The sequence below is a fragment of the Dermacentor andersoni genome, chromosome 7 (genome assembly GCF_023375885.2).
Source record: "Dermacentor andersoni chromosome 7, qqDerAnde1_hic_scaffold, whole genome shotgun sequence".
Taxonomy (NCBI): domain Eukaryota; kingdom Metazoa; phylum Arthropoda; class Arachnida; order Ixodida; family Ixodidae; genus Dermacentor; species Dermacentor andersoni.
The window spans coordinates 168079156-168103869 of NC_092820.1; the positions used below are offsets into that span (position 1 = coordinate 168079156).

The 24714-nt window shown below is 43.5% G+C and overlaps 1 protein-coding gene across 15 annotated transcripts in view; it reads left to right on the plus strand.

Moving 5' to 3' along the window:
* Positions 1-24714, plus strand: part of LOC126533064 (MAP/microtubule affinity-regulating kinase 3-like) — a 153362-nt gene that overhangs the window by 120831 nt on the left and 7817 nt on the right. For 7 of the 15 annotated variants that reach the window (XM_055071741.2, XM_050180275.3, XM_055071745.2 and 4 more), the window contains 8 exons: positions 445-544; positions 1788-1918; positions 1989-2208; positions 2937-3264; positions 7605-7748; positions 19016-19267; positions 20336-20356; positions 24511-24564. In XM_055071741.2, the coding sequence (XP_054927716.1) occupies positions 445-544; positions 1788-1918; positions 1989-2208; positions 2937-3264; positions 7605-7748; positions 19016-19267; positions 20336-20356; positions 24511-24564 (1250 nt within the window). Of the gene's footprint in view, positions 1-444; positions 545-1787; positions 1919-1988; positions 2209-2936; positions 3265-7604; positions 7749-11180; positions 11265-19015; positions 19268-20335; positions 20357-24510; positions 24565-24714 lie in introns of all 15 variants that reach the window. The other 8 variants (XM_055071746.2, XM_055071750.2, XM_055071743.2 and 5 more) reach the window with 7 other exon arrangements.

Genomic DNA, 24714 nt, shown 5'->3' on the forward strand with positions numbered 1-24714 from the left:
GTGTGATGCGTGTGAGAATCATCCTCTAGCTTGGAGTTCTGGCTGCAAGAATGTGCAGTCTTTACCAAACGCTCTAAAAGGGATAAGGTCTGTTGCTGTTGTCAAACCTCTGCAGCGCTCCTTGTACATGAAGCGCGGGAAGGTCAGGGCTGCTCTCTGCCAATCCGTGCAGCTGCTAGTTGATGTGCTGATTGAGCCTGTGCCATGGTTTCAGCATAAAAGCACAAGAGGCAGTCAATGTTCACACAAAAAGCTCTGTTTTCTACTCTGCACTTCGCTTATGCTTCTATGCTGAAACCATGATATATCCTCAGTATGCAACCTGACAACAGGTCCAGACACTTTAACACTGTGGCTTCGAAACATTTGAGTACTCTGCCACGTGTTTCTTGTGTGGGCTCGTCATACTATCTGCCATTAATGTGGGTGCTGTCATTTCAACAGGTTATAATGAAAGACAAATGGATGAACATAGGCTATGAAGACGATGAGCTAAAACCCTATTTGGAGCCTGAGACTGACTTCGGGGACTCCAAAAGGATAGGTATAGTGTTGTCTTGTATTCTACAGCTTTTGCTTATGCGTCCACAGCTACTAACAACCCCATCCTTGGGAGCATTTGTCTGCACCTCTGGTGTTCATAGCGTTCAGTTGCTTGGAAGACTTCCTGTGAACTGGAATTATACTGCTTCCTGCTCAGTGCTTGTCTAATTTGTTGCCATTTTAAATCGCCAGGGTACTTCAGTAACGCACAAATCCTGTCTGCTCAAAGTGAACTCATTTGATTGTCCAGCTCTGTTTAACCCCATCTCGTTGTGCTGCTAACGTTGAATCATTAGCACAGTGCCCAACTCCCTCGTGTGTTTTACAGAGTCGTTCAGTGACATCATGTTTACTGTGCACATGTATGCCTGCAATTGTTGCTAACATATCTCCTTTCACCCTGTCCATCTTTCCGTCTTAGCTGGTTGCCAAATCATAGTGTCCACAGCCTGTAATTGTAATGACAGCAACGATCATATACATAATTCTACTTGTAAGGAAAAGCTACTGGCAGCCGCGCTTGAGACTGTTGCCATGCCAGCGTGCCTCAATGCACTCTCAGCATAAATTGAAACGTGAACGGGAAATGGCTGTTATGCCTATTATGTTAGAACGCCTGTTATGCTTACATGGAAATGTGACATGCAATTGCTTTGTAAGTTGTTTCTAAGCTAGGAGTAATTCCAAGTTCGTGTTTTGCAGTCTGAATTAAGCCACTGTTACAAATTCAAGTAAACATGGAAGTTAGGTGACCCATTGGAATAGTTTCAGAATTGTCTGTTTGAATTCATGCTAATGTAGTACGTTCACCTGCAATAACTTAATATGGCTCACAGCAGATCACTGCCAGCTTGAGTGGCTTGCACGCACTTAAGGAAAACGTTGGAATGTAGTACATATTAGAACTACTCCAGGATCTGCGAGTGCATTGAAATAAGTTTTGTTGCCTGTCGTTTCTACAGTTTATTCTAATGCTTGAGTGACACAATTCCCATTCCCTCGCCTGCTTTGTTGCAACTGAGTTAACTCTTGTCCATTTTGCCCCAACTGTGATGCTTGTGTGTGCGCGTGTGTGTGTGTGTGTGTGTGTGTGTCCCTTGCTTGCTTTGGGCTCCCCCCCACCCCCCTTGTGGGACTGCTGCTGTACTAACCTGTGGCTTCCCCCTCACTCTCTTCCTGGCCTCCTCCTCCGGCCATGCTGCTGCCATCACCTGCTCTTCGAACATCCCCATGGGCAACGGCAGCTCTGTCTTCCCGCGCAGAGATCCTGATGTCGATGGGATACAGCCGGGATGAGATAGAGGATTCCCTACGCAACAGGAAATATGACGACATTATGGCCAACTACCTGTTGCTAGGAAAGCGGACCACTGAGGTGACCAATCTCTCCCTCTTCTTTCTGTGCTGCATTGACGTGTGGTGCTTGACCGAGGCCCTCTTTGCAGAATGAGAGCTGTGATTCGAGGTCTAGTTCCAGCTTATCCCTTCGGACATTGAGGCCCAGCGGCGTGGAAGCGGCGGCCGTGCCCTCGGCGCCCAACCAGTCCCCCTCCCACGTCAAGGTGCAGCGCAGTGCCTCGGCCACGGCCAACAAGCCACACCGCAGGCTCAGCCACGGCGCCACCGAATCGGGGGCTACCACCCAGGCGGCAACCCCCAGCGCCGGTTAGTAGCTTTCCTCTCTCACTCCCCGACCAGTGTCACCTGCGAAAAGAACAGGCATAGTCTGCCAGGATAGCAGTCGCTGCTGCTACTATAGTCTGTGACAGCCAAAGAATGTAGTGGTGAACACGCGACCAGCCCATTAGGTCTAGTCAAGTCGCTGTTTCTGGCGGCTTATAATCACTTTATAATCATGTGCATTGTTTTGAAAAATGAAATTTCTAACTGAAGCCAAGAAAAGCCACTTGCATAGAATTTGTACAGATGTGCCAGCCAATTACATTTGCCCATTTTTCACATCACGTATAGTTGTGTACCAACCAGTTTAAGGGCATACCGTCCTGAAGTTTAATTCAATTTGCTCAGAGTGCAAGGCCTCTCTAAGTTTATAGCATAAGTAGTGCACAATAAACAAGGCCAGCAAGAGAGACATACAAAGATGCATGTTGTGTTTACTTTCAACTCATCACTGCATTGACATTTCATGTGCTCAAAAATCCAAGTTCTTTTCCTGATGGCATGATTGATGGTTTCGAAAGGTGAAGTTCAACAAGCCTAGCTATCAGTTTCACTTCAATAGTCTCTCCGAGCAGCTGGTGAACAATTCTTGATGAACAGTTTTTGATGAACAAACTTGCCCAATCTGCTACACTCCCTTTGAAGGCGATCAGTCTATGTTTAGCAGGTGGACAGTGTTCTCTGATTGTCCCTGTTCTGCGCCCTGGGCGCAGGCACCCCGGCGGCTGCAGGAGGGGGAGCGGCTTACAAGCGGCAGAACACAGTGGATGTACCCCGGGAGAGCCCCGGCTCCCCTCGGGCGGCCCCCAAAACGGCCCTAAAGAAAGCGGGCTCGGGTGGCACCACGGCGCCGCTGGCCTCCTCGGCCACCAACGCGACGAGCAGTCCCTCCAAGGCAGCGGCGCCGGTAGCCGTGCGCAAGGCCCCCAACTCAGCGCCCAACTACATCAAGGCGAACCTGAGTGGCATACCCCGGCGCAACACCTACAACTACGCCGAGGCCAAGGCTGGAAGCCCCGCTACCATCGACGCACCCGCCAGGTAAGCCGAGATCGGATCCCATTTACGCGTTTATCAGTTTGTCTGATAATCATTCAACTGAATGCGACATTACCAGGTTGAGTTGGGTGACACGTATGAGCAGATTGTGCCCTGCCATGCTTACAGGAACTTCATCCCTTGAAGAGGAAAGGCAAAGCCTTCCACACTATGTAATTTCGGTGTGCGTCTCCTCTGCAGGCCACATTTTGGAACCTCTGCCATAGAAGCTTGGAGTAGCTCACAGTTTCGGGGGTAGCTTTACGGAGTTCATTTATTCCGGAATCAAAATTTTTAACACTCTTTGAACTGAACCTAGTGCAGCTCTAGGGCCAGCAAAAGCACCTCATGCATGTTGTCTTGACCCCCAGTGTCAGGTCAGCTTGCTTTTGTTAAGTATGTGAGCGTACTGGCTGTATGCTGACGTGGATCATTAATGCGCAAGAAAAAAAAGGGGGGACAGTGCTATGCAATAGGAATGTCATTTTGGCTGCCAGTGAAAGTGTTGCGGCTTAGTGACATTACAGAACGAGAGAGCCAAGAGCAATAACTTTCCTTGTCCCGTTTTTTGTCCTCCCCCACAGTAAACAATGTTATTTGTGGGTGTGATCATCGCTCTTCTTAATCAGTCGCATTAAGGAATTTTAGCAGTGGTTGATAATGCAGTAATGCTGGATAGAACTAGGCGCATTGTGTATTATGTCATTGAGCACTGCAGCTTAGTTTTTGCTTACCAGATTTGTCAGGTAGACGATTGCCACACTAGAAGCACGAAGGGGAGCTGTCTCAGTGCGCTATAATCTTCTGCAGAAGCATCGATGCAGCCATAGTTTGAAGGCACACGGTACAAGTGAGCATGTCTGTGTTTTGGAATGCCCACACTCATTAATATGCCCAAACCTGCATATTAACGTTACTAACACTAGGCACACCCGTTGGCCATGCTTATTTGCATTTTGCTATTAATTGGCTGCGCTGTATGATTCTACTGTTTCAGATTTGCCTGGTTTGCATTGCTTTTTTTGTGCATGACACAGTTTATGCAAACAAACCTTGTTTTGCTCAAGCATTGCCTAATTCATAGAATCACAATTTTTTAAAGGCAGTCTTTAATTGCTTAGATGTTAAGTAGTCGCTAAAGAAAGTATTTTGCCTTACTAACATATGCTCATTGCTGAACTGACATTTGCAGGAACTTATTATGCATAATTAAGCAAACTTCATAACAAGTGGTCATTTTTTATTATTTCATGGACATCTGATCAAAAAAAATATGTTCAAGAGAGTCGGTGCATTACAAGTTCTTTTTGTTAACTGCTGAATTACTTTCTTCAAATGTTATACATTATGTAAGGCTTTTTATTACTTACTACGTCATGAGTCCACATAGTGCTCACAGAGGAACACATTACAAGCTAATATTGACCTAATTCCGTACATGTGGCTTCATTGTTTCACGAAGCTTTGAGTAGTCTCTGAGGCCTTGGACTGCATCAACTTGTTTATTGGGTTTAGTTGATGATCTGTGTTTGGTTATTAATGACCCAACTCAAGGACAGATTTCACCTTCATGGTGACCTGCTATTCGTGTGTGAGCAGTGTGATAACACCCTTGTCAGAAGGGTGGGTAATTAATATCACTTCGTGTTGGTGCCATTAGCGGTCAGTGAATATGTGCTCTGCGTGTGCAGTTTCAGAGGGCCGGATGAAAAGTCTTGCACCTTTACGGAGCACACTGCTGGGAAAGTGATAGAAGGGGTAGGATTATATTGCAATTTAGCCAAGTTTCGATCATCCTATCTCTGCATTAAGACTTATTTTCTTTGCACTGATTGTCCTGACAGAATAGCAATGAGATTGCTTCGACCATGCTGTAAATCTGCTAAAGTATGGATGGGTTCATGCTGCTAGTTGAAACAGTTTTGAAATTGGAAGCTTTCCACAAAGTTGGCACTCTGGAAGTTTACAACACAACAAATGCAATGACGGGCACTAATCACTGTCGCTGATTTGAGGAACCTCTGTGCTGAGCAAAAGGTGCACCTGGATTGGTTGGTTGATGGCTCGTTATGGAACTTTTGGTGCACCATTTTGACTTTTTATCAATATTGAATGATTGGTTAATTGAAAAGACTATATTGCTGATTCAAGTAAATGTCTCAAAAAACAAATTTTGCATAGGACAGTAGAATCCCGCCTCCTGTATAGGAGAGGTGCGACATTGAGTAGGTATGATTTCAGGGGTGCAGATGGTAAAGCTTAAGCGGAGAAGTTAAAAACATATGCAATTTGGCAAGGAAGTTGATGTGTAAAGAGCCGCAACATTTCACCACTTCTGAAAACCTGCATCTCGTGCTGGTTCAAGACTTTTCACCCAACCCCCTCTTTATGGCAGAAAGTGCAGTCTGTGTGCTTTTGCACAAGACTCTTTTCATTATAGGCGTTCATTAATCTTTTCAGACAAGCAAACAAAAAATTAAATAAAAATTTAAAACAGATTGGTTATGAACTACGTTGTGTAGTATACTTCATCAAGCTATTTCCTCGTGCTCGAAGGCTCATCTGTCCTAATCAACTCCGTGCTGTCTTTGTCCGAATGGGAGGCAGAACAGATTTTGAGGCAAGCATTGTTATCGGCTACATAGGGGTTACAATGTGAAGCCATGCCTTCGTGATAGAAGTGTCCTTTGCTGAAATTGTGTGAAAGGGCATACGCTGGAACTGCATCAGTAAGTCAAGAACTACAGAAAAGATTTGCAAAGGCTGGGAAATCGTCGGGCCAAAGGAGCGAAGGAGAATAGAGGAAAGCGTGACTGGGAGCATAATGATGAGTTACAGTAGTGTGTTAACTTATATTCAAAACCTCTGCATCATGCTTTGATATTTAGGAATGCATCATGTAACCGCGCAAACGACAACGGACGAAAAAGGAAACACACAGGACAGGCGCGGATGTGTGTGCGTTTCCTTCGTCCGTTGTCGTTTGCGTGGTTACATGGTGCATTCCAATATCGACCACCAATTAGCCCACCTCTACCTGCTAATTTGATATTTAGATTGCTATGCAGGGTAATGACAGGTGTCACAAAGTAGAATTTTGATTTCTTCATCTCATTATGGCCATTGCCTCATTGGATTGTGCTTATTCTTCAACGACTATGATAGTATTTTACCAGTATTTCACCAGAGCATAAGAGAAAGTAATCTGCACATTGTTTGGCCATTCATGAATGAAATGAAACGTGGCCGTGCAAAACTGACATGGAGCATGTACTTGTTCAACGTGAGTTTTGTGGCTCATATGCTGCGAGTGCCAGATGAATGGCCTAGAACATTGCAAAAAGAGATCTGTGTTTTAACATTGACAGCTTTAAAGTTATTTCCCTTGAAGAAGTATTACCCATTCCAGTCAGTGTGACTATAAAAAAAAGGTGTACCAACCATGTTCACATACCCTGACAAATCAAGGGTGCAGTCTGGCGTTTTTATCAGTTGGGGCACTATTGGGCTTACACTTATTTGCATTTCGCTATGGGGCACTATTGGGCTTTACACTTGAAGGGTTGATCTCTCATCTTATTGAAATGAGTTTTATGAATGGCTAAACATTAGATTGGAAGCAAAGATCGGCTGCCTCACAGCTACTGTTCACACATGTGGCAAGCAGCTGTGAGCCATGGTGAGCCCTTTGGTTTCATAATCCCCGATAGCCACAGAATAGAGAAATGAGTAGTCACACTGAATGTTCTGCTTTGGTTAGCAATTCTCCGGCGCTGTTTACATAAAATACAAAAGGCTGCCTTTACTTTATTGTGAGAAAACAGTCGTCTGAAGAACACCTGCATATTTGCTTTCCTTCCTTGGCCAGTTAGTGTACGCTGCAATGGGATAGATTTAATTAATTTTAGCTTTGAAATGCAGTCCCAACTCGAGGAGCAGTTTTGCTAGCTGTTGTTTGCTCAGTCTGTTCTGCCTCTCTGCGTGTGATGTTCCCGTCTAGGAGATGAACAGTGGCTGCTTTGCCATTGAGTGTTGCTTGCTGTAGCTGACCTTGCCACGTGTGTGGCGAACAATGCAGACAGCAGAAGAGACGAGCAGTCACACAGGTGCACTCATTCTGTCTTTCTCACATCGTCGTCTGCACTGTTCACCATACCAACTGCAAACCAACAAGCTTGACTGACTTTGTAAGCCCCTGGCTGTTCGTTGCTCCTGCTGTTAAAGAAAGGCAGAAAAAGAATGGGTAATAAGGGAACTGGGCGCTTGGACATCCAAAGGCGAATGTGTGTCTGACGTTTGCTGCCCACCCCTCCCCGCCGCCCGTGGTGCGTGCCACACCACAGCAACAGCTCACTGCTGGAGGAGGTTGGGGGCGGGGCGACGCCAATGCGAGCCCGAGGTCACACCAAGTCGGCCTCGGTGTCGTGCACCGGCCGCTCCTCCGACCTGGTGCCTCTCTGCCCTTCCGACCCGCTCAGGCCGCCCAGGTATACCACTATGCGCGCACCACACATCACGAGTGTATATGCCCGTTCGTCACCACCCTGGTGTTGTCTCCCACCCAGTATGCCCTGCCCTACGGTGTTCTACCTTCGTTCATGCGTGGCAACACTCCAGCTAAGCTGAGCAATCGGGAGAGATAGAGTACTCTCACTGGCAAAGCGAAAACAGCAGTGTTTTGGTCAAAGAAAGCACCTGAATAGTATTGTTTGCACTATAAGCAGGAGACAGAAAGGAGATACGGAACACTAAGCCCATGACATATGGAAGACATGATGGACCATCATGATGTCAGTAGCATGCAGTTATCATTGAAGCTTCTCTTGCACGGAATCGTTGTGAGAGGTCCAAAGTTGCATCAAGCCAAACAGCCATTGTGTCCTTTTTGCTGCAGTCTCTCAGAAACAGTGGTCTCGAAAACTGCCAACAGGGACCTTGAAGTGGAAGCAGAAGTCAAAAGTTGATACTGCTGATAGATTTTAGCAAATGATTGTAGTGACTCGACAAAAAAATGAATATTAAACTTCTCACTAGAGTGAGCATTTGTCCAAAGGCTGAAGAAACTGCAAAAGAAAAACGAAGGTGGCTGCCTTTTAATTTGTAGCCCACATAGCCAAAGAATGTAGGGGGCTGATGTTGTGATCAGTGTCTATGGAAATGATATTCCTGGCCTCGTTATGGCTGAAGTCAGGCCAAGATTCACGACGTTGCTGCACTGTTGCCACGTGTGGAAGCTCTCTGTGAAGACCCTGCCCCATCTTTCGTCATATACTGCACATGGGAATATTGGGAGAACGTTGTGCCTTCAATGTCTTGCATGTGGCTGCTTGCACGTTGCTTCTAGCCCGCAGCTTACTATTTCTGTGCTCGTCTGTGGTGGCCCTTGTTTGTACTCACTCATCTTCTCATTTGCACATTCGTAACACACTTGCACACTCAGGTATTCCAAGCAGTCTGACGTGGTACACTATTGTACGTTGGTTGTCTACCCTGTGTTTTCCTCATGTCTGTCTGTGATAGCTTAGTCACATGGGTGAATTTAGTGGCACATTACTTCACATTTCCTTCAAATGACTCTAAATTCATCCGTCTGACAGAGGGGTTAGACTCATTGCAGCATTATAGCAAAATCTATAAGGCGAGAATAGTGTGGCAATTCGGGCTTGTTACGGCACAGCTGGTTTAATCTTAGTCTTACCGGTTCCCTTTATTTGCTCTATTTAATTTTTTTTTCTTTGTGTATTGCCTGTGTATGCTACCTAACGCCTAGTCACTCTTTGGGTCTGTTGCAATATGTGAAATTTGTGTTGGCAAGGGGCTGTATAGTACTGATGGAAAGTGCTGGAGTTTGGGATGTCAGCCACTGCGCGGACATCAAAAAAGAAAATGCCAAGTTGACGAATGTTGGAGAAATGGATTAACCACAACGTTGATCTGCAACAAATTTCATTTTGCAGCAAGCTTGTTCTTCATTCTTTTCCTAACTCGTGTTGCTTTGTGAGATGGTAGTAGTGTATGATAGTATGGTATGTAAGTGACTAAGTGATGTGTTGGTGGGAAAGGGGTCTTGCAGTGTCAATACCAAGAAATCATGGGTAAGCATATGTATGGTATGCTTGTTGCAGAGTGGAATGTTGGTTGCAGGTCAGCGCTGTGTTTGTTTCCCCTGTCTTCATCTTTGCATTGTCTTTAGCATATCCATACTGACAAGGAACCAAGGGTGTAGGAAGAGGGTTGCATACAGAGACTGTGTGCTGAAACTTGGGCCCGCTTTCGAAGCTGCTTGACGTCTGCCACAGTGCAGGCGAGTCTTGTGTTGTGGTGCCTATTTTTCCAACTGTGCAGGTAGCGGTGCTCATATCTGCCAGTGCAGGAACCTTGCTCTCTGCCTTTCGTTGGCTCTGTACAGTCGAACCCAGTTATAACAAACAAGCTTATGTGCTAAAAATAGTTGAATATACCTAAACTGGCATCTGCATATCTCAGCAACCTTCGATTTGCAGATGACATTGTCCTGTTCAGCAACACTGGGAATGAGTTGCAACAAATGATTGAGGACTTTAACAGAGAGAGTTTAAGAGTGGGGTTGAAGATTAATATGCAGAAGACAAAGATAATGATCAATAGCTGGGCAAGGGAACAAGAGTTCAGGATTACCAGTCAGCCTCTAGAGTCTCTAAAGGAGTACATTTACCTAGGTCAATTATTCACAGGGAACCCTGATCGGGAGAAGAAAATTTACAGAAGAATAAAAATGGGTTGGAGTGCATACGGCAGACATTGTCAGATCCTAACTGGACGCTTACCATTATCAGTGAAAAGAAAAGCGTACAATAAGTGCGTTCCACCAGTGCTAACATAGGATGATGATGATGATGATGATGATGATGATGATGACCGGTGCTAACATACAGGGCAGAAACTTGGAGACCTACAGAGAAGCTCAAAAACTAGCTAAGGACCACGCAAAGAGCGATGGAATAAAGAATGTTAGGCTTAACGTTAAGAGACAGGAAGAGAGTGGTGTGGATCAGAGAGCAAATGGGTATAGACAATGTTTTAATTGACATTAAGAGAAGAAATGGAGCTGGGCAGGTCATGTAATGCGTAGGTTATATGACCAGTTGACCATCAGGGTTACAGAATGGGTGCCAAGGGAAGGGAAGCGCAGTCGAGAACGGCTGAAGGCTAGGTGAGGTGATGAAATTAAGAAATTCGCAGGTGCTAGTTGGAATCGGTTGGTGCAGGACAGGGGTGATTGGAGATCACAGGGAGAGGTCTGTGATCTCCAATCACCTTGCAGTGGACATAAAATAGGCTGATGGTGATGATGATGAAACTGGCCTATAACAAACTTGAACAAGCATCTTATAATGCGTTCATTGTATACGGATTTCTTATCTTCAGTGGAAAAGGAAGCAAACGAGGAATTCATTTATTGAAAACATTATTATGCGTCGTTTCTGTTTGTCAGCGTCGATAACAATGTCAGTCTTAATGTGCCAGATTGTGCAGTCCGCTTCCCTCAGTGTCAGCTTGCCATATACTGTGATACAGTGTGGTACCCCTATGATTATCTTGCGTGCACATATGCTCAAAAGAGAAAAAGAAGGTAGGCATGCAAAAGGAAAAGAAAAGACAAAAGAGAAAAAAAGGAATACTATCCTGAATGCTGCATTTGTGGTGTACAAGCAGCCAGCGCCTGCAGCAGATGCCTCAAATTCGGTGTGTTCAGTGTCCATTTCATTACTAGAAAGTTATGTCACACAAATGTCAGTCTGGAAGTTTTGTGTGCTTGATATATAGCGTAATTTGTTTCATCTGCGTTCGTTGTATTCGGGTTCGACTGTACCTTTGCCTGTACCAAACCTCGTTTCTTTCGTCCTTTATTTCTTCCCTTTTTATTTCTTCCGTTTTAGAGAAGCAAAGGAGGTTAGACAAAAAACCAGGTCCGGTTCGTTGTTGTCCCATTGGAAGATTCGCTTGCCAGTGAATAAGCCCAGGTAACAGGCTACTCTGTGTCTGCCTCTGCTAGTGATGCAATGATGACCCCCCTCCTCCTAGTCTGCTGTGTATGCGAGAGAAAGAGAAAGCATCTGCTCACATGCACTGCCTGTTGTGCAGCACAAACCAGCACAGCAAGCTTTTACAGCAGCACACACTTGCGGTGCAGCGTGCACACTAGCCTCGGGCTCTTAATTGCATGCTTGTCTGGGCTTGCAAAGGTCTCTCGCAAAATATCTTTGAAAGGGCGCGCTATTAGTTTTTGGTAGAAAGGAAAATTACAGCTGCACCATCAAGAGGCAGGGAGATGGCTTTGTGAACTTCAGATTAAACACTGGTAGATGATATTTCATGTCAGATAAAGTTCTGCTGTGAACTTTAAATGGGCCAACGATGATGATATTCTAATTTAGATAATTTAAGTGAGGCCACCAAAGGCCAGTTTGCTACCAAGCAGCTTATTTTTGCACTGTTGCAAGAACTCCCAATGCTCAAAAGCATTGTTTGACTCACTCGTAAGTTAGAGGGCTTTTATGGGCAACCTAATTGCTCCGCTGTGCTGCAGTTACTACTGCTGACATTTTCTGATGTTTTGTGCTTTTGCTGCACGTAAAGAAAAACCCAAATTTTTATTCGAATCTGTTGCACGCTTTAAGTGCTTTGTGACAAGCAACTTCTGTCGTTGGCTTATTGCAGCCAAACAGAATGGACCAATATGGTAATGGGGACCTTTTGTAGCCTGGACAAACCTACTGCTGGTTGCTTTTTGCTTGGCACTGACTAACCTTTACCTGCTTGGCACCGTCATGCTTCTGCCGTGAAAGAGTAACACACATTCCTTGATGCCTAGTCTACTTTTGGTCTTCTACCCTCCTGTAATCACAGTCCGAACGAGGTGATGAGAACAGGTGCAGTATTCTCCAGCAGTCACTCTCAAGGACACTATCACTTTTGCTAAATTTTGCACGACTAGGTACCGGACGTGTTAGTGTTATGTGGCCAACAGCCTTCCTGGCACTCTGCCAAGCTCGCTGTCTTTGTCCAGTTGTGAATCGCATTGAACCTCTGAAAAGCGATGATATTGTTGAAAGTGATTGCTCCAGAATACCACCCCAGTAGACTTTAACTGATAACTGATGCACATGCAATGCTTTGTCACTGGCCTAAGACCGCACCTTTTATTCTGGAAAAGCCAATAGTGCCAGCAGTTCAAGAATAAATATCTGTAAAGGGGATTGTGTCATGCAAAGGTGGGCAACCTCACTAAGTTCTGACCCTCGACTTCAGCCTCAAATTTATGAGCCAATAGTGCCAGCAGTTCAAGAATATATATATATCTGTGAAGCAGAATGTGGTATGCAAAGGTGGACAACCTCACTAAGTTCTGACCTTCGATTTCAACCTCAAATTCATCTTAACCTTATCAAGAAAGGTGAGGTCGGCAACAGCTAGAAATTGAGCGAGGACAAAGTTCTGACCTCAACCTCATGTGTTCGTGTGTTTATAGTTGAGTGAAATTTATGTAATGTGTAGGACAGATAACCAATGGACTATCAGTTTTACAATGGACGCCAAGGGTAGGGGGAACCAGTCTAGAAGGGGCAGAGGAGTATAGGCGGTGTGACGAAACAAGATTTGGAGACATAAGATGGTGTCAGCTGGTGCAAGAAGGAAGTACGTAACTGGAGATCGATGGGAGAGGCTTTCGTTCTGCAGTGGACATAAATTAGGTTGAAGACGATGAGGTAGAATGCGAGGTGAGGTCCAGTTTTCAGCTACTGCTCGTCCCGAACTGATGAGCAGGAAAGTATTTAGTAAAATTTCTGCTTGTGTAAATTTTTACGCCTTCAGCAATATGTCTGCATGTTAGGTATAGGTTTCCCAAGTCATGAGGCATGTTGACAAAGTACGTTTTACACCTGAAACCTCCTGCTAAACAACTTTTTGTCACAAAGCATTATGTTTAATTTGCTGTATTATGGCTTCAGTAGCATGACAATGTGGACATCTGAAGCACACAGTTGACCTAGAAGTGGTTCGCCTCTCACCAGCCCAGTTTTCATTCAGAATCAGATTTTGCATCTTAAGCAAACAGACCAGACAGGAAAAAAATTTTTTTACAGCAGTAGTTTTTACTGGAATATGTCAAATGCATATTGATAACCACTTCATCCTACTCTATCGATCGTAGACATTACATTCGAGCGCAGCTTGGATCAACTTAGTTCTGCATGTGTGCTAGTACTACAATGTACATTGGAGACCTACTGCTTGTGGTACTGGAGCGCTTGCCGAGCCACGTGCTAGAGCTGCTGTTGAGCATTTGTCATATCAAGTGAGAGAGAGAGAGAGAGAGAGAGAGAGGGAAACATTTATTACTGGAGAAAGAAAAAAACAAAGCCAATCCCTGAGGTGTTCCTGGCGAGGTGCCTATCAAAGCCCTAGAGATGTGGCACTGTGCTGAACTTCAGGGCACCAGGCTTTCTATAGGAGTCTCGACTGGAATAGCTTGTCAAATCTTTTGCGGATTGCTTGGAGCTTATTTAAGGAGTAAGCATCCCTCTTTAATCACAATTAAAAAGTTATTTGTGCAAGCCACTTCCAAAATGAGGTCAGTGCTTGCTGATGGTATAGAATTATATTAGAGGCCAGTCAATGACCTTGCAGAATAGGATTTTGATGTCTTCAGTCCACTGAAGGTCTAGCTAATCATGGATTTGAGACAGCAGTTACTTTTGATTTGTTGCATATGAATGGCTGCACACGCACATGCGAATAGTTTTTATTCCCATGGTATATACATAGGGTCTTTCGTTTTTCAGTAAAACACTGCTTCCTAATCTCTGCACCACAAAGAAGATTGATCAAAATTGCATTAAACCCGATTTCACTCTGAACTTCAACCTTTCATAAAAATAATAAATGCAGGTGTTATAAAACTAATGAACGCTGCCCACCCCGTGTGAGCAAGTGGTCAAGACGCATCATGTTACTAATATTATTATTATATGAATATGGTATAAATGTTTCTTTTTCTTAACGCAAAAGCAAAAACTGGCATGTATAAAAATATAATATATTCAGCGCCTGGTGGGCCTTGAGTGAACGAAAGCTTCTTGGCTGTTTAGTAGCTGCGTTAGCACAAATACGACAGTGGTGCACTGCAATGCATTTCCCACAGGTCGCACACATTTAAATGGAGGTAATGCGCTAGGAAACGAATTAACTGAGCATTGACGTTGCTCTGCATTGCAAACGGTAGCTTTGACGTTGAGAGGATGGTTACTGAACTTTGTTACATTCAAAGAGGAGTGGCTCATTCATCTTGATGGTATTCCATTTGTCTAGTTGGTATTACATTTTGTTGCAAGAGTGTATACTGGAAACCAGTAAAACAGAACAGCAGACAAGGAGGAAAGGCACGATAAGTCTACTGGGGGTGCAGAAATAGAAAGTATGTAAACAAGGACTTGTAAGATAAGGCAAATCATCCCAACTCCTGCGAAACATAGATGTGTGTACTGCCTTTTGTGTTTTTTGTTAAAAAGTGTAGAGAGTAAAGAAATCGCCAAACCCATCTCTGTTGTTTTGATTGATGCAGTTTCTTTTAAATGCACTAATAATTCCTGTGAATGAGGATTTGTAGAGATGAGTTTGCCATATGATTGACGAGCAGCTCTCTTTGCCATTATATGTTACTGTTAGTGAATTCGCTTATTTAAATAGAAAGTTTATTTCTGAAATTTATTGCTTGTGTTAATTGTTTGTAAAGGTTAGTAGAAGAATCACCGATGTTTCCCCGGTTTATGTGCCAAACAGGAGAAAAAGAAGGTTTATCTCTGGTAGTAATGTTTAAAAAAATAACACCTGATTTTTACCTCAAGAATTTCCAAAAATATAAAACCTGAAAACGAAGGACCCTACATGTACAGGCTTGTCAGGCGCTGAAGCAAGTAGCTTGAATTAGGAAGGGAACTGTGATGTATAGTGCTAGTGCAGTTATGTTAGTGTATGAGATAATGCACTGTAAGTAGTGAATTTTTGTTTCTCACTGAATGCATTAAATCATCCAACTCAATAAAACTCTTAATAGTAGATACAAGCAGCCCTGATATTTTTTGTGGGCTTGTAAGCATCTTGCTTAGCATTCAAGAAATGTTGTTAGCTGTAGCATGGCTTTGAATCTACTCAGGTTATAACAAAGCTGCCACTATGATAAACATTTGGCTCATTCGACTCATCTGAATCGCTGTAACTGTGTTCCAGTGCATTCTCGTTCACTACATGCCATTATGTTCTAAAATCTTTTTTACTACACAGACCTTCTTTTGTCTATTGCAACTTCAGGTGTTGCAGAAACCCGTAGCTGCACCACTCCCCTTTGCTGGCTTTTTTTTTTTTCCCCGCAGCATGGTGTGTGGGTCTTGTGTACTTTTGTGTATGTCAACTTTGTGGTGACTGTGCTGTGTTATCTTCTGTCACGCTTGCTTGGAGCACTCTAGTTTTACCCCTCAAGAAGCTCTTGTGCACTGTCCTCTTTGTCGTGTGAAAAAAAAAAAAAAAAAAAAAACACCCCCATGTGGTTGTGTGCTTTAGTTGGGCTTCCAAATGTTGTGCTATGTCATGCGCAGGGACTGTCATTCATAGTAAGGTTGCAGACAGTTTTAACATGGTTGGAATGTTTAAGTATAGGCATGTACTGAAATAGCAAGGGGGTCTAGACCTGAGCAGCAGTAACTGGTGGTAGCCTCGTGGGATGTGTTCAAACAAAGCACATGCAACTTTTGGTGTACTACTAGCCAACTGTATTATGCTACTAATATGCTTATGTACGCATGTCAGCACCAACGTATTCAAAGTGTGTGTAGTTTTCTGAAGAGAAGGGTTGTGCAACACAGACATTTGTAGTGTGTGAAAGTTTAGATTGCAGTGTTACTAGGTGGCATCACCAATAATGCTGCTGCTGCATTCAGATACACCTGCCTTTATCACAGTAAATTCCTTGGCCCAATAAAGCTGTATTGGGTCACTCTTCATCAGTTCAGGTATTTATTGCTAAACTTCTGGCATTAGCTTCAAAACTAGAAATGGATCTAGCCAGGTCTTTTTAGGGGCTCTCTGGGTTCTGCTTGGGGGGGGGGGGGTCTCTCTTTGCATGTTGTAGCAGAATGTTTGGAAGCTGCAACCAAGCTGTTCTGTACTATTTTCTTCTCTGGTGTGGTATCTGATGTTATGCACTTTCCCTGGCTCTTTTGGAATTTTCTACAGTACTTGGTTTTTATTGCTCAATAGGTCTGTGGTTATAATAAAGGTGCACTAAAGAGAAAAAATGAGTTGTGCTTTATTAGTTCTCTTTATTAGCAAAGCCATTCTTAACCAAGACTGTAGGTTTGGTAAGCCAGAAAAGGTGAAAAAAAAAAAAGCACAGGTGGCGACGCTGCTTTGAAGTTGCTGCACCAACGTTCCATAATATCTTGAATTTCTGTGATGTCAGCTCAGGCCTGGTTAAATTTTTGATCATTAACTATGAACTACAATACTGTATGTTAAAGAACATAAATGCTGTACTGGGGCACAGAGAAATTTTGCTGTGCCGCTAACCCCCCCCCCCCCTCAATAATATCTGCTGCATCACGGTGACATATTGGCACCACGTTTCGATGTGAAATTTTAAAAATGCAACTTTGGGCATTATTTTCTCTTCTTATAACTGACCTGTTCTTGTGGAATAACCAAGATAGAGTTTTTAAAGTATACTTTATCATCCTGAACTGATTAAGGGCTTCTCTTTAGTGTCGCTTTAAAAAGAATGTTAGATCTGTGTGTAAAATGATTTTGCCACACAAAAAAGACCCCCCCCCCCCTCCCCCTCAGGTTTACTTTTGGGTGTAGCTTTCAGAGTAGGGAGCAGGTTAGCTTACTGTTAAGCCTTCGAGTTTTTATTCCAGTTGCTTGTAACATTGCTTTAGGGTTGCTAAATAATGTTCTTGTGTGTGGATATTTGTGTGAATGAATGTGTGAATGGAACTAGCTATTGACCTTATCTGTGGTTTTTTCTGCAATATGTGCCAGTGTATCAACTTCGAAACCACACTGCAGTTTCTCTCAATTTTTTCTGTATGGTTGGTAACAAGCCGACTAAAACCTTGCATGCAGTGTTATGTTGTAGATACACGTAGCAACATTGCATGAATGAGAACTAGGTTGTGGTCTGTATTCTTCACTAGCCTCAAATATAGTGACTATTTTCTGTGTATACATACATGATTTTTAAGAGCATCTCATTACACATGACGTTCCAAGTGAGCAAGACAGGTTGTGTCTTGTGAATATAACTTCAGGTCATCAAAATTGCAGGTCAAATTGTACCTTTCTCGCACTGCTAGGCCTTGAAGTTCTGAAATTCAACTCTCCACTTTTAACTGCATAGCCACTTTAATTTCTAAAGCTTGCACGTTCTGTCTTGTGCATTAGAAGACCCTTTGTTCTAGTTAGTTGTTTTTTATGTTGCCCTGCAGCAACAAAGCCTTTCTTTTTCCTTTCTGCCACATATTTTCTGCTTATGCTGTTCATTTCTGCAAAGCTTTTGTTTTGACCCCTATAAGTGGAGCTGCACATAAGCAGCTGAAGTTCAACGCATTATTCATGCCAAATGGCCAGTTAACTCATAGTAAGGAGCTTGGAGTAGGAATACTTAGCTGCATTTCAACTGGTTATTTCACTGATACGTGGAGTTATCAGATGAGCAAGTCTACGTAATCGTGGCATACTATAGCTGCCCCATATTAGTCAAACCGCGCGACCCGGCTGCAAGCTGGACTGCTGCAACTCCACTGAACTCTCGCACCTTGGGGAGAGCTCTGCCAGGCTGCTGAGAAATAAATCCCAGCAGACTCGCTTGCTAGCCCTAACTGGAAAACTGTTGTTGTCTGCAGCACTTTAGACCTTATTCAAATTGCCACAAGGTAATTTTGTGTCCTACAGCTTTCTAAAACTTCTAATTGCCTTGTGGCATCTTCTAAGATTCATGCAGCACATTGAACTGGTTGCAGACGAAAGTCTACATTAAAAAGTACTTTAATATGCAGCAGGTGGATCCAGTGTGGGTAACAGTATGACAGGTAAATCACAGTGCATTAGGCAAAGGACGATCAAAGAAACAAGACACACAGTGCTGGTACCAGCAAGCAGCAAGAGCATTTGAGTGACAGTCTTGGATGTATCAGACCGCACATATTTTCAAGAGCCCGCAAACTAGAGCTGTAGCTACTTCAAGATAGTTAGGTACTTCAGGATAGTTGGTCTTGCATGACAGGTGAAACAAGACACACAGAGTGCTCTGTGTGTGTATGTCTCTGTGGTCATCTTGTGCCTAAAGTGCTGCAATTCAGTTATCATGCAAGGCCAACCAGCCCAAATTTCCATTTTGCTAGTACATAGCAGGTAGGGCTTTGTTCCTCTCTGGTTTTAAAGTTGTATCTGCGACTGGCCAACTCAGTCTAAATGCACATACCTCCTATTGCAAAGGCTGAAAAACACGTACTTGTGAGAAAATGTGCATTGAGGATTTTGCATGATCTTGGAGGGTTTTCTTTTTTTTGTGTGTGCGACTTTTTACTTGTAAAGAGTTCATTTGGACACTTGTTTTTCATGCGCCTTTGTTGTGAAAAAGTTCAGAAGCGTTCTGATCTCACTGTTGTTTTGGTCACCCTCAATTCCCCCCCTTACCCTTTGACCCTACCCCGAGCAGTGCGGGAGGGGCCAAGAGCGGAGGCGGGGCCGTGCAGGGCAGCCTGGCGGCGTCCCCGCTGCCGTCGCACACGAACCGGCCCTTCCCTAGGGGGACTGTGAACCGCAGCACCTTTCACAGCGGCCAGACGCGCCGCACCTACAATGGACCGGGCTCAGGCGGCTCGAGTTTGCCCCAACAGTCGCAGGACACGTCCAGCGTCTCGGGACGGCAGTCCTTCTTCAGCAAGCTCTCCTCCAAGTTCAGCAAGAGGTGCGCTGTGCATCCCTCCTTTTATTCTCACCTTTGTTGTTCTTTTCCTTCACCCTCTCTGACACTCTTGAGTGCACGCTGTTTGTATCAAGACAAAGATTTAGGCTAGCTTTTGTTGTTGCTGTATTGCTACAATTTGCACACAGCCATTAAGTGGGAATACTGGTGTGCGCACTACACGTATGCTGACAGCAGAGGGCCTAGTTTGCTGAGCTGACTGTGAGCAGAGCTGGAGGGCGTGTCAGCTTGACTTTGATGTTATGCAGCCAAGCTGACTGCATGCTACTTTCTCTGGCAGGCATGTGTATCGAAAATGTGAAATTAGCGCAGTTATCTGCAGTGCCTGAAAACTTGAAACATGAAAAGCACAAACTGTATATAGCTAGAACTGTCTTACTGTCGCCGGGGGTAAGTCGTGTTTAACTCTATTCTCATTGTGCATTTCAGTTTCAGCACTTTAAAGCATTCCTCAAGGCTCTCGATTCCTTTCATTATCATCTGTTCAGATAATTGCGCTGAAATCTTACATGCATGCTGAGAACAAATTCTCTTTTTTATAGTGGATGTCTTTTTCTTGGGCTGAGAGGTGAACTACACATGCATCTTTGTAATCTGAATATAATGGTCATTAATTAGCTGAAATTGGTAAATTGGTAAACTAGCTGAAATTGAAAAGTTGGCAAATTTCCTACGCTTTTTTCTGAGAGAACTTGGGAGTTAAAGGGTTAACCTCAAGTTGAACTTCAACTTCACTTTTCAAATACATAGAATTCAAGAATGCAAACAACTTCACTTTTCAAATACATAAAATTCAAGAATGCTGAAGTAAGGCTACCAGTGTACTAAGGTGCATGAAATTTCTTTCCTTTGAAAGAGACAGCCAGAACTCTAGTGGCTGTAGTAAGCTCAGCTTTGATTTGTGCCCTTTCAGGAAATTGAGGACCTTGAATTGCCTTACAATAATTGAGTGTAGCTTACAGGCATGTACTTTTGTTACCAAGCTGCAAATGTGTAAGCAATATGTTTTTCCCTTTCATGAACCTTCCTCCACCTTGTGGGCTTCTGCAGAACTGATTTGCCAAACAATATGTAGGTTCAAAATCTTCCTATTTTGCAATTTTTGTCATGTTTCTATTAAGATATAGATTCTTAAATGAGTATATCTTCCCATCAGTCATTGCATTTTATGCTGAGCATTCACAGCTCAGACGACACAGATAGGAGGAACGGAAAAGGGCAACATGAGACACACACAACACAGGGCTTGCGTTGTCAGTTTCTTTTCCTCATTTGTGTGTCGTCTGTTCTATGAAAGTTCTTCAGTGTGATTGAGTAATGAGCTGGTAATGACAGTTCTGCTTTAGCTTATTTTTTTATATGTAAAATGAAGTTTGTTAAAATCATCGCTATTGCACTTGCCTGAGAACCATATTTGTGTTCCACATGCAACTAAGGGAAATGCACCACAGAGGGAACACTTTCTTTTTAGGTACAGTTGAAGCCCGCGATAGCAAAATCGTGCAACTACAAAATTCTCGCTACAACGAAATATTTTCATATCCCTGGAGAACGCATATAAGATTCAATGCATTTCATACCTCTAGAGAACGAAACGTCGCTGTACTACAATCCCGCATCAACGAAATTTTCACTAATCCTGCATATTATCTTCTCGCACAACGCTAGCAGGCTCCAAATCATGCTCAAATGCAATTTCTTTGCACTAAAATTGCATAAAGTACCATCACATTGCACTTGCATGGGTGCCGCCATTTTTGTTTACAAAAACAACTAAGCGCAAGAAGCGATCGTGCCGAAACCTGTCATGGCCACCACCTTGTTTATTGATCACCTATTTGAAGCAGCAGCATGTTGCTACCGACATGTGACGAAGGTTTTTGCTCACCTAGGGCAGTGCATAATGTGAGTCTCGGCCAGAAAAATGCAGCAAAAACAAGGAAATCCCTGTCCCACCGACGTGGGATTGTTTATGGCACTTGAGGTGGCGGTCGCAGCACGAAGAGCCACGGTTCGGGCTGTGATTGAGCAATCGTCCGGGAATGTGCATTCCTTGCTTCAATAATGCTGGTTAGCATGCGGATTCGGCGCGAAGGGGCCGTAATCTCGATCGACTGCCTTCGGGTATACAAAATATGATCACTTTCGCTCTTGGCACCGGCGGCGCCTGCTGGCAACAGCATGGGTTGGAGAAATGCTGCTGCATGCGTGGAGTGCTGTTGCTCTGCGCCTGGTGCCAAATTACACAATCTCGCAAAAGTGATTGCATCTCTGAAAGCAATTGACCAAGAATACTGCTCCACAGCAGTGCTGCCACTGCTGGTCGACACGTGCGGTGCACTTTGCACTGTCGGCAGTGAACATCTATACCTCGCAAGCTTGCCAAAGTAGGCTAACGGAATTTTGACAGTGAAGTTTCGTTCTGCAACACATTGCCCATCTTTGCTGTCACATTTCGCAACAAGGAAATTCTCGTGAGAACGAATGTTTTTGCTATCCCAGCCGATTTCGTTATTGCGAGGTTCAACTGTAATTGCTTTGCTGGCCGCTTCACCAACCTCCGGCATTCATTTGTCCACAGCTTGCGCTGCCCTGTGTATGTGTGGATTTCTAATGCTTGGCCACAGTCTCTCTCTCGCTCTGCTAGCTTGTGCAGCACTCATGCAGTGCTCTCAAGTATAGTGCAGTACAAATATATAAATGGCTGCCTGGCACTGGAGCAGCAGGCGCACTGCTCCTCCTACAAATGAGTATGTGCTGGTCGTGGTACTGGGAAATAATATTTTTAACATGGAAACCTGTTGACCACACATATATGTGACTGCAGGCTTTAAAGAGCTTATGCACATGGAACAATGCAACAGCAAATGTATATGTAGTTGTAAAACATGCACATGTAATGCACATGTGAGGTTCTAGTAGCAGCATAAATTCAGGTGCACACAGTTCCGAAGCTACCACTATGCATTGTTCTATTTTCTAGTTTACCTGCATTTGTAACAGTGGCCTAATTCAAACCACAACGTCCGCTTTCGAATCCTCCTTGTTTAGAAACTAGTTACAGAATGGTGATCACGTCACACTTTCATATACTTGCGCATAACAGCCATTCTGATCCATTACTTCCTGTTTGTTTTTATTTATGCTGATTGTATGTGCATTCATACTTCACACGAGCATGCTAAGTAATATTGTTAATTAAATTAAGTGTCCTCTGTGGCCAATACATGTAGGTCAGTGAAATCTTTGGTAATCGGCCAGCACAGGTCAATTGGGGAAGGTACCATGTCACCTGCCAAGCATTGGTGAAGGGTGGCAGTGGCAGCCCTAGCAGCTTTCGTAATCACCAAATTTTACAGCTTGCAATGAAGCAAGCTGTAAATTTTAGTGATTAAGTGTACGACCAGTGTAAAATCTATTGGATAGTATCTTTCATTAGAACTGATGTCATGATCATAAGTTGACTGCACTGTACCTGAGATCACTTGTAGCTGGATCAGTTTTCCCCCACCTAAAAACATTTGTCTCTGCTTACCAAGTTGCCTTCTATCTGGGTAGTATGTCGGCTTGTTTTTAGTGAGAGAGACAATTCATGTACCTGTTTGTGTAATGGCTTTGCAGGTGATTGTCATGCCACTATGCATGATTTTCTCTCTCTCAAGCTGCACTGGTTATCTGGCCTAAAAATTGTGCTTTCAAGCATCACCATTGCCCTAGGCCATTATCACAGCCTATCGCACGCTCACATGTGCCTTGTTTTATGTCATTGCATTTTATTTCACCTGCAGGCTTCGTTGCAGGCCGGTTGAACCGAGATAATACATATTTCAGAGAAATAACAAAACAGGTATCTTGTAGCTTAGTCAGCAGAGCAAGAGGATGTGCTGTGTCTGTGGAGGGCCTGGATACCCTTAAAATTGGGATTTCTAAGCGATCTAATGTGTGTGGGCATGTGTGGGCATGCTTGTGTGTGTGAGTTAAAATGTGCTGCCATTTTGGCACATTTTTTCGTAACTGGGCTCCCAACAACCAAAAAGCTGTTTACTGAAACTTGCATTCTTCTCGCTGATGATGACAACAGTCCCAGTTATGGCTGTTGTGTGCCAATCAAATTGAGTGTTTCTTTTCGTTAACAGAACTAAAAGTATGCTAGGCAGTTATTTTTGCATGTACATATGGTAAACAATAACCCAGTCCTATTGTGGAAAAATGTGTAAACGGCATCACTTAAATTTCTTATGCTCACTTGTGAATGTGCCTGTGTGCAATCTGAACACGATTTGTCTTATGGCTTCAAACGAGCTCTTATGTACCAGCAACGTCTAATTTGGGTGGTGTTCCTTGCACTTGTGCAACATAAGGTGTTGAATGCAGTGTGGAAGCATAATGTCAAGTGAAGGCAGCGTTGTCATCTTCTGGTTCAGCTCAGCAAACAGTTTGCCTCTACTTAACCACCTTTTGGTTTTGGAAGTCACACATAACTGTGCTTGCAAAGTTTGCTTGCTTGTTCATTGATTGCTTTCCTGAATTGTGGTTTGTAGGGAACGTTGAAGCAATTGACAAGGCATGGCTGGTTGAAATCTGATCAAATGAAATCACATTAATGAAATCCTTTTTAGCTGAATGTTTGCAGGATATTTGGGGGGTACTGAGAAAAAGCCTCAAAAAGGATTGGCTCGGTTCGGGCCCTCTGCGTGTGGCACCCTGTGCAAAGCACAGGGTATCTGACTGTGTTGGGAGATTTGCAGCAGATTATTGCACAGTGAGCTGAAAAAAAAATGCAGAAATATTTAGCATAGAACACAATGCGCATAACCATGTAAATAGTAGTAGGCAGCAATAAATGTCACTGTGGAATGCCCAAAAAATGTGACATACAGTGTGTAAAAATATATGGCTAACATGGAAAGCAAAGATTATCAGAGATAACCAAGCACCAATACATGGTATACATACCTCTAAAACAAGTTCATAGACTATCATTAAACTTTTGCACAAGCCATCAAATGTTATAACAAGAGAAAGAAGAAAAAAAAAGGCTCTCTAGCTTTTTGCGAGATCTTTCTGTCTCTTTCCTGGCCTGTTTCAAATTGTGTGCTCTTCCTACTCACCTTAATGCCACATGTATCTGTTTCTTTTGTTTTAATTTTTTTCTTAATTTTGTGTTCTTTCACATCCCTGACTCAATTTTTGATGTCTTGACTCTTTTGGTCCTGTCCCTTCAGTGCTGCCAGCTACAATGCTACACCACCACCTTTGCCACGAGAGCTTAGGACAAGGTATTATACACCTCACGCCCATCATCCTGTTTCTATGTTTATTTTTTTTTTTTTTTTAATTCTTGTGTTTCTCTTTGTGTTCTTATTTTATTTTTACTCGTGCTGCCTTGGGAAATCTTATGTCTGCTTTGTTAACAGTCCTGCCCATAC